This window comes from Lutjanus erythropterus, chromosome 6 (assembly GCF_056507025.1).
Source record: "Lutjanus erythropterus isolate fLutEry1 chromosome 6, fLutEry1.hap2, whole genome shotgun sequence".
NCBI lineage: Eukaryota > Metazoa > Chordata > Actinopteri > Lutjaniformes > Lutjanidae > Lutjanus > Lutjanus erythropterus.
Genome location: NC_139322.1, coordinates 1,804,476 through 1,823,960, shown reverse-complemented (window position 1 = coordinate 1,823,960; position 19,485 = coordinate 1,804,476). Strand labels below are relative to the sequence as shown.

Genomic DNA, 19,485 nt, shown 5'->3' with positions numbered 1-19,485 from the left:
CCTGATGCAATTCTGTCCCATAACTTCAACAGTAATTTCCTTCCCTGCTTATCTTTAAGTGATTTTATTAAATTTCAGCACTTAAATTCCTGATCTAAATCTAAATCAGTGGGTCCAAACCTAAGGATCAAGACTCCCACAGAGTCGCCAAATAAACCTGACGTATTCCAAGATGATGCTTTTTTTTCTTGTCAATTTCTGGCTGATTTCACTTCTTCTGGATTCTAAAAATAATTCAAATAAAACAAGGGGGAAAAATAACTAGATGGACTGGTCACAACCAGTGGACATGACACGGGGTCACATGATCAAAAGGTTGATCAAAAGGTTTAATCACTGTAATCACATTACTTTTTCCAGTAAGTATTTGTCTACAATGATTAGCTGTTCCGACTGGCCTGATGTCAACATCTATAACAGAAAATATTTTGTGTTGTTTGCTGCTCAGAGTCACTGTGCAGGTGGTTGAAAACCGCATAGAAGCAGATGAGGATGGATGATAATGGAGATACTCATTATTTTTTGTAACTTCAATAATTACTGACCAAATTTCACAAGCAAACTGTCAAAGCAACTGATTACATATAATGTGATAAAGAAAAGGCCTCAGACATTTGAACAGACTGTTAACTGACATTTATACCGTATCATTAACAAGATAACAGTAACTGAAAAGAACAAGTATGACTTTTACTGCAAATGTAAAGTAATGCAATTAAATCCTCAATCTTGTTAAATAATTTCAGAGTGTAATAGGACCTATATATTAAGTAATGGATTACATTTTCTGACAAACGTCAATAATTTAGGTTTTCCTGATTTCAGGCTGGTTTCCCTACATATCCTTCTGACTTGTAACTGTGTTCAGCTAATTGTGTGTCAGCCCTACAGGAAGCGGCGAGGACAAAATGACACAGAAACACACCGTTAGTGGAAAAGCTGACAGAGTCGATGCTTTAGTGTGGAAATCAGACCCATAGTAACACCAAACAGGTTAATAGATCCAACACCAGATAACACAGCCTGTTCATGATTAGAGACAAAGCAAGCTCAAACACACACTTGGAAACACACACACACACACACACACACACACACACACACACACACACACACACACACACACACACACACACACGCCTGTACGGTATCTAGAAAAACAGAGGAAATGTGTGTGTGCCGACTGCTGGGTAAAACAATAGCTGAAGCATAGCCAGCCAGGAGATCTAACTTTACATTCATGAGGCGGAGACTTTGATCCCTGAATGTTTGAACACAGGTGGTCACAAGACTCCTGATCCAAACACTGTCAGTGTCTCACTCAACACAGCCAGCAGTGTAAACAGCTGCAGTGTTACTTGTGTAAGTGACTGCAGACACATGGCAACTACATATAAGAATATATCCCCTATTTAAGGACAGTCACATTCCAGAGACGTGAAATTACAACTTTCAGTTTGAGTGCAGGCAGTCAGAGGAGACCAGAGGCACATGACACACCACTGCGTGAGTGTTTGTGCGCAACATGTTATCTGATATAAATTCAGGCTGATAGTGTAAAATCACTGAACCATGTTCAATTTGATGGCACATCTAGGGACACGGTCACATGTACACTGAAAAAACATGTGACACCAAGACAGAAAATAAAGATATATCTAAGCAGAGAGATTATAGTTTGTTACAGTAGTAACACTCTTTTTTTATTAGTCTATAGGTGCAGTCACATGAGCCGTCCCTGTAATTACATTGTCTCGCATTCAAACATGATGTGGTGTGGCAGGTCGAATGTGGGCCATAAATAAATATTGATCACAGTGATCACAAACCAAACTCCAAACACTGCATGAAAGCCCTGACGTAGTTCGGTCATAATCGTAGTAATAGTAGTAATGTGGTACCTGCAAAATGTTCCAAAGTTGTGACCGGAGCAACAAAAAACTGTGAAAGATGTGTAACGCTTCAAAAACACCTGTTTGGAACATTCCCCTGGTAAACAGGTGAGTTGGTAACAGGTGATAGTATCATGTTTGGGTATTAAAGGGGCGTCCTGGAAAAGCTCTGTCAGTTTATGAAGGTATGTCAACACAAAACTGCAGGAATTTATAGATTTCACCATCTACAATCTATAATATCATTAAAAGATTCAGAGAATCCAGAGAAATCTCTGCATGTAAGGAGCAAGACTGAAAACCAACACTGAACGTCTGTGACCTTTGACCCCTCAGGCAGCACTGCATTAAAAACTCACATCATTGTATAACGGATACTACATGGGCTCAGGAACACTTTGGAAAACTGCTGTCAGTAAACACAGTTTGTCCATTTGTACTTTTTTCAAGTGAATATGGGTCAAATAGTTTTTGCAAATCATTGCATTCTGTTTTTATTTATATTTTACACAATGTCACAACTTTTTTGGAATTGAGGTTGTAAATGCAGAGCAAAAACACCACACCAATCATTGCTTAGCATCACATGCCGAATCATAAAATAAGAAATGACCTAGCAGATAACGGGGTCATTTTTTTCGTACCCTGGTTCAATACTGTTACAGTAACAGGAGACAGCTCTGCTCCACACAAGGCCAGCCTCTATATCCGGACTGATGTCTGCACAATGCTGCTCACTGTACAGCACAGTGACTTCATACAGACCGGCCTTGTCACAGTATACCGTCTGTCCATACACCACTTCACTGCTGTATTTGTTTCACAGGAGAGGACACAATCATTTAGAAACAGTTTTTGTCCTCTTTACATGCAGATGTTTGTGTGCAGTTGTTTTTCGACAAGGATTTATTTATTTTAAGACGAATCACAGTTCAGCCATCTGAACGACACAAAAGTGCCAATATAAAACAGTAGTTAGTTAGTATTTTTGTCACAACATTTTTAGGTGAAACACACACATAGCTAGAGGGAAACTAATAAATTCTCCCTTCGTTCTGTGGTGAAAATGCTGTTTGATTCTTACTGTTATGCTAATAAAGCACACTTAACTGAGCTGAAAATCAAGTACAACGGCTGACTGACTCTCTCCACCCACTCCAGTTTTCATGGCAACCCATTCCGAGTCTTTGTGCCTCCAACTTATTCATAATTCATAACCCACTTATTTCTTTGTTTAGATCCGTCCGGTTCTTTGCACCTCATAACCTCCCTCTCCCTCATCACGTGACGAAGCAAAACACCGTCTCTTTCTCTTCCCTTTCCTCCCTCCATCTCTCACATTCCTTTCCTCTCCTCCCACTTGTTCCTGCAGAAGCAAGTCTGAGCTGCCTGTCTGGTTGCCAGGCACAATCAGGGCGCACGCATGTGTGTCTGCATGTGGGTAACAGATTTTAAAAAACAAAACAAAAAAACCCCACACTTTTCCTGCACTGTACATGGAATTGTTTGTGTCGGCCTAAACCAAAAGTAATGTACCTGCCTTTCTAAGAAAACATGTATTAATCCACAATTATTCTGGCTGCTTGGGCAAACACATGACTCAAAGTGTGAGCATGAGTGAGTCGACATGTTGGTCTATTTCTGTGTGTGAAAGTAGAGCAAACACCACAAACTCAGACCAGTGCACCTGCTGCCGCTGTTTGTGAATGTATGTGGGTGTAAAAGTCAAGAACAGTGTCAGCAGTGTCACCCTGTCAGGATAGGATAACTATCTGAGTGAGCTTGCCAATCCAGTTCATTTCAGACGCAGCCACATGGAAAATTCCATTAGCTTCAGACTCTAGAGCAGCAGCAGAAGCAGCTTGGATGAAAGGGGCAGAAAACTGTTTTTCTTGCTGACTACAGGGTCTGGATTCTTTCAGCAACAGGACAGAAAAATCTTAAAAATCTGCACCTCAATCCAACTCCTGAAGAAACTTTACAACCAAGATACTTTACTAAAAGATCAGATACACAAGGAAAAATTTGTTTTGTTAATGCCAGTGAGCAGTCCGTCTCTGGTTATAGCGGTTTCCTTGTCTACTTGGGGCAAAATAGTTCACGTGTGAGGCGCAAAATTGCATTATTGATGGTCAGCCAATATGAAAATACCTATTGGTAGTGAGGAAGAAGCTTTAATTTTTCACAGTATTTCTACACATGAAGATAAAGCTGTCAGTTGGTTGTGTTCTATCATTAGCTTGGCCACAGATGGATTATTGAACAGGCCTAAAAGACCTGGTCACCCGTGGTCACACAATTATGAAAAATTGGGAGTTCCTGATCACATTTTTTCTCTTTATCCTCTCAAAATCCCATACACTCAAATAGAGCTGCAACAATTAATCTATTATTATGTCAATCATCAATTATTTTGACAACCGATTGATCAGTATATTTTAAATGAAAAAAAAAGTCAAAATTCTCTGATTTCAGCTTCTCAAATGCGAATATTTTCTGGTTTCTTTACTCCTCTATGACAGTAAACTGAATATCTTTGAGCTGTGAGTAAAACCAGACATTTGAGGACATCATCTTAGGCTTTGGGAAACATGTTATCTTCAAATGTCTGACCCTAACTGTATCTGTGCAAAGTTTGTCCCTACAAAGGTGCTTTCATATTCCTCTATTGTAGGGTGAGATGTGGCTGTTATTCCCTAAAATCTGAGATTCAAATGAACCCTGGATGAGCTAGATTTGGTAAGTAAAGTCAGAAACTGATCGCTGTCTAATATGTAAATACAGGCAAAAAGTCTGATTTGTAGGACAGAACATGTCTGCCTCTTGACATTCATTCATTTAAAAGTTGTTTGACACACATTTTGCATTTAACAAATATCGCACCTCCTGCAATCTGAAAATTGCAGAAAGCCATATTGTGATTTCGATAAAAATTTGATGAATTGTGAAGCCCCATTTGCCTGTATCATGGTATAGTTTTGTGAGAATCGACTGAGTAATACAAAATACAATATCATGATACTCAAGTGTATTGATATGATCTTACACACCTATTGTCAAGCAAATTCAGCACTTTAGAGTTAAAGTTAACCTACAATATAGAGCTCCTTTTACAGTGGACAAATACTCACTAACACCCACAAACATCTGTATTTTTTCTTCAATGAGAAAGGACACAATCGGCATCCAGTCCTCGATGATCCCAGTCCCCAAATGACGCTGCAGTAGTAACGAGTATTTATTGTCTCCAGCTCTAATCGATAGTGATGAGAACATCACATCCGGATAAACACACATTTTTTTTTGTTGGGGCCTCTTCCATGTTTGTTTCCAGGGGCTCATTGTCTCATAATCCATCCATTAACATGACTAATTACCAGTAATGGCTGTCAGCCGCTGCTTCCTTCACTGGTCACATCAGGCCACAGTTGTACTCTGCTTATTGTATCATTACATCATTTATGTTTTTCCATTGTGTGCCAATTGATTTTATCCAGCCAATCAGCCCTCAGGCTGTAATCATTATGTAATGGCCAACCATTAACAGTGTGCGTCTTAATGGAGCCTGATTTTCGACATATAAATAGTCAATTTGGACATCTAGGTTAACAAGAACAACAGAATAAAACCGTCTTTGTTGATGACTGGTGTCGTTGTACTAAAAAGGCTGTCAGACAAGCTAAATAACGATCACGAGGCCTGATTATATTACAAAACAAAGCCTCGACTTTTAATTCTCTGCACTGAACTCCTCGACTCCTGCCCTCATCTCACAGCTAAAGAAAACATCCCTGTGATTTTCTCTTTTCATGTAGCAAATACAGAAACAGACAACAGTGTCAGTTTCCAGCATGACCACTGGTTAAACCACAGAGGAAGCATCTGAGAAAGCTTAAAATATAGAAAAATGTTGACTTGGAGAGGAAGTAGAGAGGAGGACATGTGTCATCAGTTCTGAATGGAGGAAGAGAGGACACCTGACCTCTGAGAGAGGAAGTAAAGAACAGATGAATGATACTGATAGGAGGAAGGTAGAGACAGAAAACTAAAGAGAAAGAAAGAAAGCTAACAGATAAGGGTTCAGAATATGCAGAGAATGATATATATGTATTTAAGAAACAGAAAAACAAGAAAAAGAAAAGTGTCAGCACTGATTTCTGTTAAATAATTCATGCTACGTCTCAAACTTCTTGAACCTATGGCACCACCTTAAAAAAATCTGATTATCAAACGCTAAAAAGGTGAGTCAGAGGCCACAGTGGACAAACACAGATTCAGGTGAATCAGTTATGTAACTCAGGCTGCGGTGACCAAAATCGAGACACATGAAATCCCACTTCAGTGCTGAAAGTCTAGCTACATATTCAAAAGTCTCCTGACAGCAGCTGGATCTATTAATGCAGGTTCCTCAGAACCAAAAAAAAAGCTCTGGAACAGGTCAAAGATGATAACAAACCAGCAAATCAAACAAAAAGCACCTAAGATACTACTACTAAACTTGGTCTCACTCCAGTTTTGTCCATTTTTACAGAACGTTAAGCTCAATCACACCTAAAATAAAAAAAAAAAAAAAAACACTTAACTTTCTGTAATAAATTTCAACAGATTCATGCACACTTATTTCCAGCATCTCATTCAACAGAAGCCAGAAGAATCAACAGACTGCAGATAAATGTTTGTCCTCCAAACAGACACACAGTTAAACACCAACTGTTGAAATGTAAGCGTTCTCAAACATGGTTAGGAGGTGAGAGCGGAGCAGGATCGAGAGTGTTTGAGTGAGTAAAAGTCAGAGCGTGAGAGAGCAAACACAGCAGAAACCCAGACATCGCCGGTGAGCGAGCAGCAAACAGTGCATGGACTCACAGATCTGAACTGGTAACTTTCTCATTCCACTCGCCCAGTTTCTCAGTGGTTCTCACATAGCTAGAAACAGAGACATGAAGGTGTTACTCTGAGCCAGCCTGCTTCGAATCCTTGTTGAACCTCTACAAAGAGGAAGCCAGGGTTAGAAAATCCAAAAGAATCTTCAAACTGTGGGTGTTTTTAATTAAGTTACAACTCTTCAAACCATTGTCTTAAAGGATAACTTCAGTATTTTTCAACCAGGACCCTATTTTCCCAGGTTTTTGTGTCAAACTGACTAAAGAGGTCAACAATTTTTGAAACTAGTCCAGATTTGAGTGACAACACTGCAGCCAGCAGAGAGAGACTTTTGTGTTGAAGAGTAATAGGGCTGAATAATTTTGAAGATATATCTAATTGCAATTGTGTTGACTGAGATTTTGATAAATTCCAATTTATTGTTCAGCCCTAAAGATTAAGTAGGGTTTTCTCTGCCTATCTATTATTTCTCTCTACTTTGGGCCACCACCTTTGTTGAAAATTCTGACCAAAATGCAGGGTGAAAGGTTTTTTTGTTTTTTTTAAAGCCAAAACTGTTGCTTTTATTAATCAGTAACTGCTTTGATGCGCTCATTCCAAATGTGTGCACACTGCACTCATGTATGGAAGCACTGGGGGAATGACATTCACTCATTCACTGCAATATCAAAGTAATCATGAGGCAAACAAATGTCTTGAGTACGTGATTATTTTGACTGATATTACAATTGTGGTATAATTTGCGATATTAGAGCTTTGAGAAGAACATCTGTTTCTGGTTATAAAACAAAATCGATCTTACTCAAAAAGCTCTGGGAAGCACTTTGACAGCACAACAGAACAACATGGCAGCCTGTTTCACAGCTGACGGCTGCAGCGGCCTCCCTGAATCCTGGATCAATTCAAAAGTTGATGCCCTCATTGGTCATATAACACAAAAACATGAGAAAATACAGCCCAGATTGAACAATACTGAAGTTACGCTTTAATAATGTAATGTGATCTTTTATTTTTTGCTGGTATTAGTGAAGTTAAATGCAGGCTGTCAGGGAATCACCAAAGTCACACTGTGGAAGAAAACTGGTTGTTTTTTAAGCCTGTGTTAGCTGAGAAAAATATAGCTTTTTATTCACCAAGAAATTAATGAAAATGAAATGAGCAACCCTGTTAATCACTAACGGCAAACTCAGCACTTCACCTTTAGGATGATAAATAGAGGACTGATGGCAGACTGAAGCTTTAAAAGGAACAGATCTGATCTGACATTTAAGGATTATCGTTCTCTCCCGTTCATCAACTTGTTGGAACAAAACTGTGTCCTCCAGCGACAACAGCAGCATAAGATTTAAAAATATGATGAAAGCAACATTAGTTAACATCAACTTGTAACAGGGTGAATGGTGTCTCTGATTCACACTCTGTGCTCCGTACAAGACCACCAACTATGTCACGGGCTTTGGTGAACCTGGATCATATTTTATGGAGACTGATGTCCCCCGCTGCTCTGCCTCAACTCTCGGTTAGCTTCTCTTAGCTAGTTTACTCAGTTAGCAGGACTGGGAATTCGCCAGAGCACCAGGGAGTGTTGGTGTTAACACCTCTAACACAGGAGCAGAACTGGAGCCAGACAGGCAGGCAACGTAACCAGGCTCAGCACCTCAATGAAAATGAAAGCAGAGGCAAAGACGATGTTGACGGAAGAAGCTAAGAAGAACAAAACAGACGAGTGACAGAGCAAGAGCAAATTTAGAATTTAATTTGAATTTAATTTATTTAGTATGTTTATTTTAAATGTATGAAAACAACAACAAGGACTACCTTATTATGAAAGTTGTTCATATGTTTCAGTAAACACAACGAAGATGAGCGATACTGAGGATATTCTGTATGGTAGGTGACAAAGTGGACACTTAAATCTCCTCAAAATATTGTTAGTTTGATTTATTTGTCCTACATTCCTTAAAAATTGAGACGAGTTTGTCATAAACCTGTTAAAACCTGACAAAATAATGAAGTCGGATTTTTAATTTTAAAAAATGCAAGTGACAAGACAAGACTTTTAGACTACCCACCTAATAATAACATAACCAAAAAACAAAATATAAAACATGATTAATTATGTCCTTGTTTCCTAAGAGAGGAACTAAAAAGAAATGTAGGGTTGAGAGGCACTTCATGATTCCCTGTGAACAGATTTGTGGTTTCATCTTCATAATGAGTTCAGATGCAGCACAGTAATGATCTCTTTTTCCGGAAAAAACTCAATAATGAGTTTCAGTCACATCATTTTACCGAGAAGTTTGTTGTCTGCTCATTTAAATTTGTCAAACCACCTTCATAAACCTCCCACTGAGGAATAACAGCTGCTCAATAAATTATGTGTAATCATATCTTTTTAGTGACAAAAAATTAACTGGTGAAATCTGATGATGTTAAGCATTTCATTTAATTTCAAACCGAGCAGCTGCTGTGTTTGAGAAAAGAGTTAGCATAATATGAAAATCTGCAGAAAAATAATTGCTCTCAAACTGTGACTCATTTGATTAACAATCGAGATCACAGTCTCTTTTAAAACATGATTATTATGTCTGTTAATGCAGCACCTTCACCTCTGATAAACTCATGGAAAACTGCCTCTGTTTCATCTGTTTAAAAGGTTTGCAGTCATCCTGTACAATGTAAACCTCTGCAGAAAATAATGTAAAGACTTCAAAGGCCTGGATGCGTCACCAAATAATGAGTCATTTTGTGACGGGTTCTTTCTGATGATGCAGTTCCCATCAGAACGTCTGCATGAAGAGCTGATTCAAGGGTCGTCTCATTGGACTGCTCAGCGTCATTTGGGGTAGAAATTTTGCTCTAAAAATGTAGGAAATTAATTTTTGTTTGGGATTTCTTCCAGGTCTAATCTTATTTCAGTTACTTTTTAAAAGTAAACTGGATTAGTAAAAATATATTATCCTATTTTAATCCTCTATCTTCCTAAAACATTTCTGCTGAAGTGCATCCCGTTTTCAGGTAGCCTCGGTTGCACCAGACAATATACAGACATTTCATTCAAATGTATTGCAAATTTTAGCAGAAATTTAAGCAAGTCTGCAAAAGAAAATACAGATGAAAGCTTGTTTCCATCCAAATGTGATCATTAAGAGTTGGCTCATCAAAGTATTTAATGAGTGGCGCCAATTCTCCAGTCAAACAAACTGGTGATCTCATTGCAGAAGAAGAAGTTGCAACAAGATGATGTAATTAAAAGGATGCCAATCAAACCTCAGGCAGTGAAAAATAATGTAGAAAAGAGACATTTGTGTTAGTTTCATGTATTAATGTGAGGAAGGTTTCATCATCTGTGTGGAAGAGATCATGGAAGTGTTTCTAGAGTCATGAGAGCCACGAGGAAACAGCTGATGAGCAAAAACTACTTCAAGTGAGCATACACACTTTTTTGGAAGGTGAGGAAGATTTTTTTTCTTCCAAATTTTGCAGTTTCCATCAAATTTTCCTAATGTGATAAACATACGTTGATGGGAACATGGTTAGTGTATTTTTCCACGATTTTTTTATTTGTCTGTCTAAAAATGAAACAGTCAAAACATGAGTCCCTTCATTCGTTTCGATGAGGCCACAGATGGATCCAGCAGAAGAATCTGAATGGTTGTAGAGCAAAAAAGTTGCACCAATGCTACACCATTCAGCAACACATGGTTTGGGCCAATCAAATATTTGCAGGGGCGCATCCTGATAATTACGTTGTCACATGAACAGGCTAATTTTACTGTTTACTTCGCCAAATGAAGGATAAATGAACTGCTGCCTTGATAACTTTCCAGAGTTGTGAAATTCTTTTTCATAGTACAGAAAAATTATAATCCGCAGTGCAATGATTTTGTATGTGAAAGGCCTTCTAGTCAACTATGTCCAAATGTTTGTTCAATATACAATTAAATGCTAATTTGAGGAGCCCTGTGGAGTATCTTCAACTTTTAAGACAACTGACGGACCTAACATGTAACACAATATCTGAGAAACTTCTTCAGGTGTATTTCTGTGTCATGTGTTGTGTTCAAATGATGCAGTCTGATTGATACATACGCGTTGGAGGTCTGTACGTCTTGCCAGCTCTTGGTGAGGTTCTGCTTGAGTTCGTTGAGTGGGCTGAGGCCAAGTTTCCTCTTCAGCTCTGTGGCGTGTCTCTCTTTGGCTGACAAAACCTGACGCAGGGTGTTGATCTCCTCCTCCACCTGAAACACAACAGACCCACCATGAAGAGTTAAGTCGGGGGATTCCTCTACCTGGCTACGGCTCCTCTCTTTTCTAGATTTCCAGAAGTGGATTTCTATTTGTTTACCACTCAGAAACACAAAGGTATTTCCTATCATCTACTGCAGGATCAAATTCAAATCATCCTCTCTACTCTGAGAGGCATGTTGGCATATGTCTTATGTTCTTCTTTGCCCCTTAGAGCTCATTTTGTTTTCCTAACATTTCCATCTTCTTTGATCATTTCCATGGTCTCATCCTGTCAGGCTGCCATGACTCCACAGAAGTGTCTACTATGTTGGAATCCATTTATTTCCTGCACAGCTTGAGAGAGGCCAAGAAAACTCAACCAATATGTGTTTTTGATTAAACAACAGGCCTTTTTCATCACAGACATTCTGACTGGTTGTAGCAGGAAAAGCACAGGCTGAAATAATGCCATTACTGGTTGCTTTTAAGTATTCCAGTTAGCCAAGGCAGTGAGTGAGCATGCACAATACCTGGACTCTGCCACTGACATACTGAAATGGAATGCAGCCACCATTGTTGTTATAATTTGTGGCTGTACTTTTCCTATCATCATGTGCCAAAATGTCTGCAATGACAAGAGCCTACCATGTATCTGGTGCAGGGATTTGCAACTTGCAGCTTTTTTGCCCTCAAATATTTAACAGAAATGAATAGGCCTAATGTTGATATTTTTTAACATCTTAATTTTTGTCATTGTTGTAATCCTAAGGTGATTCCACAAGAAAAGTCTCCAGAGAGATTTTCAGACTTTTTTTCTTTTTTGGCCAAAAATGGCTTTTTTTTTTTTTTAAATTAAAGGTTCCTGACCCTGGGCTAGTCCATAAAATGTCAAAAAACTCTGACATTTATCTGCCTCAAAAAGTCTCATTTACTTGCAGAGCGGATTTAAAAACAACGGGTGTCGTATCAACGAGGATAATGATAAAACAGGTGAAAATTTATCAAGGCAACATGGAAAAAATACAAAGGTTGTGATTAAAATTATAGGTCATATAAACAGAAAAAAAACTGAGGTTGTAAGCAGTAAATGTTATAAACATTAACTGACATTTTGGCACTTTTAAATAATTTTAAGTAACTCTTTGTAAGTCAGGTAGTTACAGGTCTCAAAAGAAACAGTTGCCAATAGCAACCATTCCACCAATAGCAGCTCTTTAGTTGCCATCAGAGGTGGACAGCAAATAGCAACAACATGCACACAAAAACCAATATATGTTTTATTATTTGTTGCATTAGTGGTATTTAACACTGCATGGTTGGCCATGGAGTGAAAATTTTCACTAAACTGTCAAAATTACACACAAATCCGCAAACTGACTCAACTGACAAAGAACCAGATGAAGCTGAACGAAAAACAAAAAGAGAATTGACAAGTGAACTCTTGACATCTTTGAGCTGGATGGAAACTTACACTGTAAAGCCGATGAACGTGATCGAGTTCCCCAGTTCAAGACAGCACATCCTACTGAACCACAGATGACTAATAAAGTTTTTAAACATTCTGTAATGTCACATTCTCATTTTTAAGGTAATGTATAACTGCATAATACAGGACTATTTAATTGGCAGCCTGTGGGCCAAATCCAACCCTTTGATGATTTATGAATATTTAAAAAAAGCATATCATTGTAATCTTATTTAAATAACCTGCTAACATTCTAAGTTTGAGTGTTTACATGAGAAGATTATCATTTTATTAGTAGGCTAATTAGCCCATCCATTGTTTTAATAAGGCTGTTTAAGCAGAAAGAATTTAGGAGAGCAAAACTGAAACAATGTTGTGTTTATTAGAACAACAAGCTACTTCTAATCTATGAGTACAAACATGCTTTGTTTTTTCCTGCACTTTTGTACATATTTCTTTTATGACTTAGAACAAAAATGCATCCCTATTAGCTCATTTACAAATATAACCTACAATATTTGCCAATGTAATATCTATAGACTTTTTTGTAATTTGTATATTTTTTGAGAATGTGGTTTTAACCTTTATGTAGCTACCCATTCAAACATCCCTTTTTATGCATGTGGGGAATGTGACTGCAGACTTACAACCACTCCCTATTTAAGACGCCTTCTCATTGACACAAACTGTTTGCCTGATGGTCTAGTGCCGACAGTGTGAAGAAGTCCTTTTGCAACAGTTGTGAACTCAAAATTATTTTACACATTTAAATTCCTTTAACTTCACAGGTCAGACGTGGGAAATATAAACGTCTGGCACATTGACACTTTACTATTTTCAAAACTAGCTCTTCTAAAACAGTAATTCAACAGGGCTGGCATACTATATCTGGTTTCCAACCTCACATCCACTTGTAGTGGTTAGTTAGTGTTGAGCCCTACATGTTACATGTAAAAAACATAAAATAGAAGGAAACCCACACTGGAATCAGAGCTCCCTTTTATTTATGTCTTCCTAAGGCCTGAGAAAAATTGTGTTCTGACTGCATGGGTACTTTTTTTTTTTTTTACAGCATCCACAAAATATACACTACTACTGTATCCTATGGTTACATGTAAACACCTGGTGATTTTGGAACATCTGGACCCTACCTTAGTGAGCTCAGTGCGGAGCTCCTCAGCCTCTTCCTCTGTCAGGCCGGGCGGGAGAGGGTTGGCCGAGTTCCCCACCGCTCCCTCCACCGGCACATCGGACAGGCTGTCTGAATGATCCACAACGAGACCCTTGTTAGGAGAGTTCAGGTTGATATCTGGATCGGCAGGAGAGCGATAGAGAGACAGAGAGAAGGAGAGATAAAGGGAAGGGGGGGAAAGACGACAGAAGAAATTAATGAAGGGAGAGTGAAACGGAGAGGCAGCAGGAGAGTTAACAGATACACAATTAGATCAGTTAAAGTGTTAAAAGCCAACAGTGGTTTACTGAGATGATCCCTCTCCCAGTATCTATTTCACACACAGAAAACCCGAGGCCAGGAAAAGGCTTGTGTTGCCAGCAGGAGATATCCGACAGGAAGAGAAAGTGGCAATTAGCTGAACTGCAATCTGTGAGAGTAACTTAAGATCCCTGTGTCTGAGAATCAGGAAACCTTTCACTTTCTGTACACAGGAATGTCACGATACAGTCGACCAGAGAGAACGAATAAAAACAAAAAGAGGAAGAAACTATTTTCAAAAGAGAACAAAATACAGCTGTAATCTACTCTCAGGGCTTCCCCATGCATTTCAAGCCCAGTAGTCCACCAGACCAAAGCATCAGGGAATTTTATTTTCAGGGGATGAATTTTTAAGATTTTACAGCAGGCAGATCTTTTGGAAATAAAGACATAATGGTTGCAAGGGTTGGCTGTTTGTCCTGGGCAAGTAAAATGCAATGTTGGGCAAGTAAATCTGGTAACTAACTGATTAAACTATTTTGATAGTAGATGAATATGGAGATTTCCCACTTTTCTTTGTTTATGATCATATTAAACTGAATATTTTTGGTTTTAGACCGACAAAATGACACATTTAAAGACACCAGCTTGGACTTTGAAAAACTGGGAAGGACAGTTTTAATTTTTTTATGATATATATAAAAAAATAATAATAATATATGTATGTATGTATACATAGATTACGTTCTTACAGAAACTATACGGCCCTAATATAATACTGCCATCAGTCTGTAGCCCCTTTTCTTGTGTAACATTAAATCATACAAAGATCAGTGACCGCACAAAAAGACCAGTTTGAACACTAAAATCTTCACTGTCTGAATTTTTATGACAATGACTTTGTGTTGCGTCATTCACCTGAGGACACCATCATTAATTTGGCAGCTAGGGGAGTCTGGCACAGTCAGAGCTGGCACAAAGGACACAACAAGAGACAGAAAAAAAAAAACAACAATCTGGAGGCACTGCCTGAAACACTGGGTAAAAATAGACCTTATGCAGTCTTAGTCCAACATTCACACAGTATTTATTCAGTGGACAAACCTATTATGAAAGGTAAACTCGCACCTCGTATTGCTTACAAACACACCCACTTCCACACAGGCTGTCAACCTCAGTCTCACCGACTTCAGGACTTGTTTTAGCTGACTTTCAGCATCTTATACTGAAATCCAAGAATGCAAACAGTTCTGAATGCTACACTGATTTTGCCATTTTCCCTGATTCAGTGCAGGAATCATCTCTGCACGACTGACTGCACACTGACTTGCAAAACAACAAACCAGACAACACAAGACAACGGTTGCACAAACAGGGTAGTGTTGCAAAAGACCTAGATTATCATTATCTGCAGGTAGCCTTGTGTGTGTCTCAGCAATAATATCCACATACAAACTGGCGAGAGATTATGTCGGCTCCACCCTCAAGGTATATTGATTCAGACTGGCTGACAGAAACAGCAGCAGCAAGGTTAAAAAGAGACAACAAGGCGCACAAAAGAACAGAAAAGGAGATGACCTTAAATCTCTTCTTCTTCTTTTTGCTGTATTTTGTACTGTCATTTCTCTCTCGGTAAGGGGTTTCCTACACTTCCCAGAATGCTTTCTCACAACCATCCAGATTCAATTTAAGTTATGCTGCTTTAAATCAAAGGTTAGTTTCTCACCGAGGTCATAGTTTGCTTCTTCTTGCTTGTTGACTAGCAGTCCAACTAGTCTGTAAGGCATGTAACCTGTGATCACAGCCACACCCCTCACTTACAAATTCAGTCTTACTGCTGCATTGCATCCTGGTCTATTTCCTGCACATGTGGATGAAGAAATTAGTCTCTGAGGTAATTCTATGATGGGTCTCTCCTTGTAAGATAGCTGACTGTCCACAGAAAGTTACAGCTCTGTAAAGACATCCCTGCAGTTTGATTCAGACGGACACCAATTCTGACATCTATTTTTGGTGTTTTTAGATTACTGAAGGCTTTTTCCTGTCTGCATTTGGCCGATTTCTCACAAGATAACAAAATAATTACAGCTGCAATAAATTATGTTCAATCTGTCACTCATTTTCTTGATTAATCAATTAGTTGTTCGATCTTTAAAACGTCAAAATGGTGAAAAATATCACTCAGTGTTTCCCCAAAATGTCTCATTTTGTCCACAACCCAAAGATACTCAGTTTTCTGTCATAAAGACTAAAGAAACCAAAAAATATTCACATTTATAAAGCTGGAATCAGAGAATTTTAATATATTTTTTAATGACTCAAAATAATTTACCAAAACAGTTGTTGATTAATTTAATAATTGACAACTAATCGATTAATCGCTGCAGCTCTAAAAATCATCATCACCAAACATTAAAATGGAGCCAAAAGACAAAGGCACGTCTGTTAATGTTACTCTTTTAGGATGAAGTTGTAATGTGAGAGGGCATCAGTCACAAGAAGTCCCCGGCTCAGACAGAAACTTTCAGGTTTCACTGCATCATTTAGGAAACGGTAGCAGCAGGATTTTATTTGGACAGACATGCCCTAGTTCACGTCATACTAGAAGACAGACAAATGTAGGCAACCTTAATCACTTCCTAACAGCGCTCATCCTGAAGCACAGGAAGTCTGATACAACATGACATGTCCGTCATGGCCACTCATCATTACAAATATTGAATACAGCCCTGGAAGACTCATCACGACATCCCCGAGGGGATTTTTGCCCCGAGGGGATTTTTGTAGCCAGAATGACCTGGAGATACCAAATGAAAAATTAACTTTGTGATATTAAAAAATCAAAGCGATTTGAAATCAGGAATTTGAGGCCGCAACAATCCCCAAAACAGTGTGTGAAAACCTGGAGGGGCTGAAATCCTCGGATTTAAGAAGCTGGAACCAGCAAATCTTTAACACATTTGGTTGAAAATCACTGAAAGGATCAAAATATTTGACAATTAATTCTCATATAATAACTACATAATCTCTAATAATATAATATATAATCTCTTGTAATAATATCATATATTAATATCAATTAGTCAACTGATCGTTGAAGTTCTGGTGTAGCTATATTATTCTCAGCCTATTACCTTTAAGGCTGCGACTAATCATTAATCATCATTCGGTTTATTATTTTCTCAATTAATCAATTCGTTGTTTGGTCCAGAAAATGGTGAAGAATGTTAATCAGTGTCTCACAAAGCCCAAGATGACGTCTTCAAATGTCTTGTTTTGACCATAAATCAAAGATATTCAGTTTACTGTCAAAGACGAGTAAAGAAACAAGAAAATATTCACATTTAAGAAGCTGAAATCAGGGAATTTAGAGTTTTTTCCAAAATAAAATGCTCAAAACGATAAATCGAAGCAATTTTGAAAAAAAAGAAAGAAAAAGGAAAGGGTAAACAAGGTCAGACATGGTTATATAATGCTAAAGCAGACGCACCAGTAATTATTTGATAAAGTATCTACTGATTTAACCACCTGTATATTATCTGGCAGCTGCCTGGTCAGCTGAGGATGGAAGTCAACATCTGTCAATACAGTCAATGGTGTCAATGATAAAGCAGCAGAGATAGCATGCTAGCATCGGACGCTGTCACCACTTACTCAGCAAAAATCAAATATGTTGTTATCTCATAAAGTGCGGTTACTGACAAACGTATTCGGGTAAACGAGAGAGAAACACGAGTTGACGCTGAGCTCTGGAAAACCACCAAAACAAACTGCTAACACTAGTTTCAGCTAACACCGCTCCTTTTGTTTACAGCATTAAACTCGCCTCGATAGAACTGACGGTTTTGGGAAACAGAAGATATCACCGTCCACTTCTTAAGTGAATTAACGTCAGTCACATCTGATGAAATTGTGTTGGTGACACTAGTAACACGATCCGTTTCACTTACTGCTCCTGTCCCTGTCATTTAGCAGCGGGCCCGTCCTGTCCTCACCACCGTTTAATTTTTAACATGTATTAGCTCCAAACACACCACACTATCAAACTAATAAACCAGCAAAACGATAAAGTGATAAACTTCCTAGCTGTATATTTATTTATTCCAACTCCTTGCTTTCTGGCTAGCAAACAGTTTGTCTCATTTCTGCTTCTGAGCCAAGCGTTGTCGTGCCTAAAAGGGAACCCATGAGTTGCAGACCTCTCGCGAGATTTGTAAGCGTTGTTGCATCATCGTGAATGCGTATCAAACTATTTACGAATTATAATGTGACAACTTTGTGGTTAAGATCTTTGCGGGTTTTCATTGTCGGAAAACAACTGGTAAAGGCTAAGGAAGGATCACGGCTCGGGTTAAAATATTTAATCTCGCGAGATCTTTCGCAGGTCTGGGGTTCCCTTCTAAACACGACCCTGCTAGCTAACTTGCTCGCGAAGCTAACAATTAACGTTACCTTGACTGGCGGGGTCCATGGCGTCGATTCGACAGAGCTGGAGCTCCTTTTTTTAGTTAAAAGTTGAGTTCGGCGGGTGTGAACTGTGGACAGCAGACTCGTACGGTGTGTTTTCCACTCGGTGTGTAGAAATCGGCTTGGTTTTAGCGACTGCTCCCACTCAGAGAAAGTCGTCGACAGGAACAGGCTGAACACTCCAACCCAAACAGCCCGACAGCCAGCTCAGCTAAAAGGACTCGCCGTAAAGCAGACGACACCGACCCAGGCGCGTCCGGTCAGGAGTTTCAAAATAAAGGTCATATTAAACGCCTGCCTAATGATGATGATGGTGGTGGAATGATTTATTTATCATCTATTGATTCTTCATGTCTTCAGAGATCACAGTCAGTCCCTTACAAGCAGCAGTAGAATGTATGTTATGTGCAATATTACTTTTTCTACATCTTATGCAATATAGACTTCAAAGTCATTCATGCTATCTATTCTATTTTATTTTTATTTTTATTTCTCTCTCTCTTTTTTGATTATTTTCTTCCCACTTATCTTACTTACGTTGTTACTGCACTGGTTTTTGCATTTACCCCCGTACATATATATATTTGCTACACTATTTCTCTATTTTGTTCTTATGTTACCGTAATTCTTAAGCAATTTTCTTCAGCATGAAGAATTTTTTTTCTTGTCTTTTCTTTTCTTATAAACAACAACTAAGTGAGTCTAAAATATTCTCAAATACTGAATCACCAAAAACATAACATACATTACTTAACTAAAAGTTAAAAAAACAAACAAAAAAACATACAAGTAAAAGTGTGGCATTCAAATGGCTAATTAAATAAAAGTACAAGCATATTATTGGTAATTGTAACAAAAGTAATGCAGATTTACTAGTACTTTATTCACTCTTGTTTAGTTTAATGGTAAAGGGCTTCTTCATATTTTATCATATATTTTTGCATGTAAAAAATACAAATAAATGTAGTAGGATTAAAAAAAAACATTCTGTAGTAAAAAGTTAGTAAAGTAAAAATATCACAATACTCAAGTAAAGTATAAATACCTGTTCTAATGTAGCTTCTAAAACATACTCTAGTAAATGTTAAAGAAAAAAACATAATAATAACATCTTG

At 38.2% G+C, this 19,485-nt stretch overlaps 1 protein-coding gene across 11 annotated transcripts in view; it reads right to left on the bottom strand.

The window, feature by feature from the left end:
* Window positions 1-18,611, bottom strand: part of tpd52l2b (tpd52 like 2b) — a 32,096-nt gene extending 13,485 nt beyond the window's left edge. For 4 of the 11 annotated variants that reach the window (XM_084720166.1, XM_084720167.1, XM_084720168.1 and 1 more), the window contains exons 1-4: window positions 18,356-18,611; window positions 13,623-13,780; window positions 10,869-11,017; window positions 6,759-6,818 (exon numbers count right to left, since the gene is read on the bottom strand). In XM_084720166.1, the coding sequence (XP_084576292.1) occupies window positions 6,759-6,818; window positions 10,869-11,017; window positions 13,623-13,780; window positions 18,356-18,374 (386 nt within the window). In that variant the 5' untranslated portion in view covers window positions 18,375-18,611. The remainder of the gene's footprint in view (window positions 1-6,758; window positions 6,819-10,868; window positions 11,018-13,622; window positions 13,781-18,355) is intronic. The other 7 variants (XM_084720170.1, XM_084720171.1, XM_084720173.1 and 4 more) reach the window with 3 other exon arrangements.
* Between the last annotated feature and the right edge of the window lie 874 nt (window positions 18,612-19,485).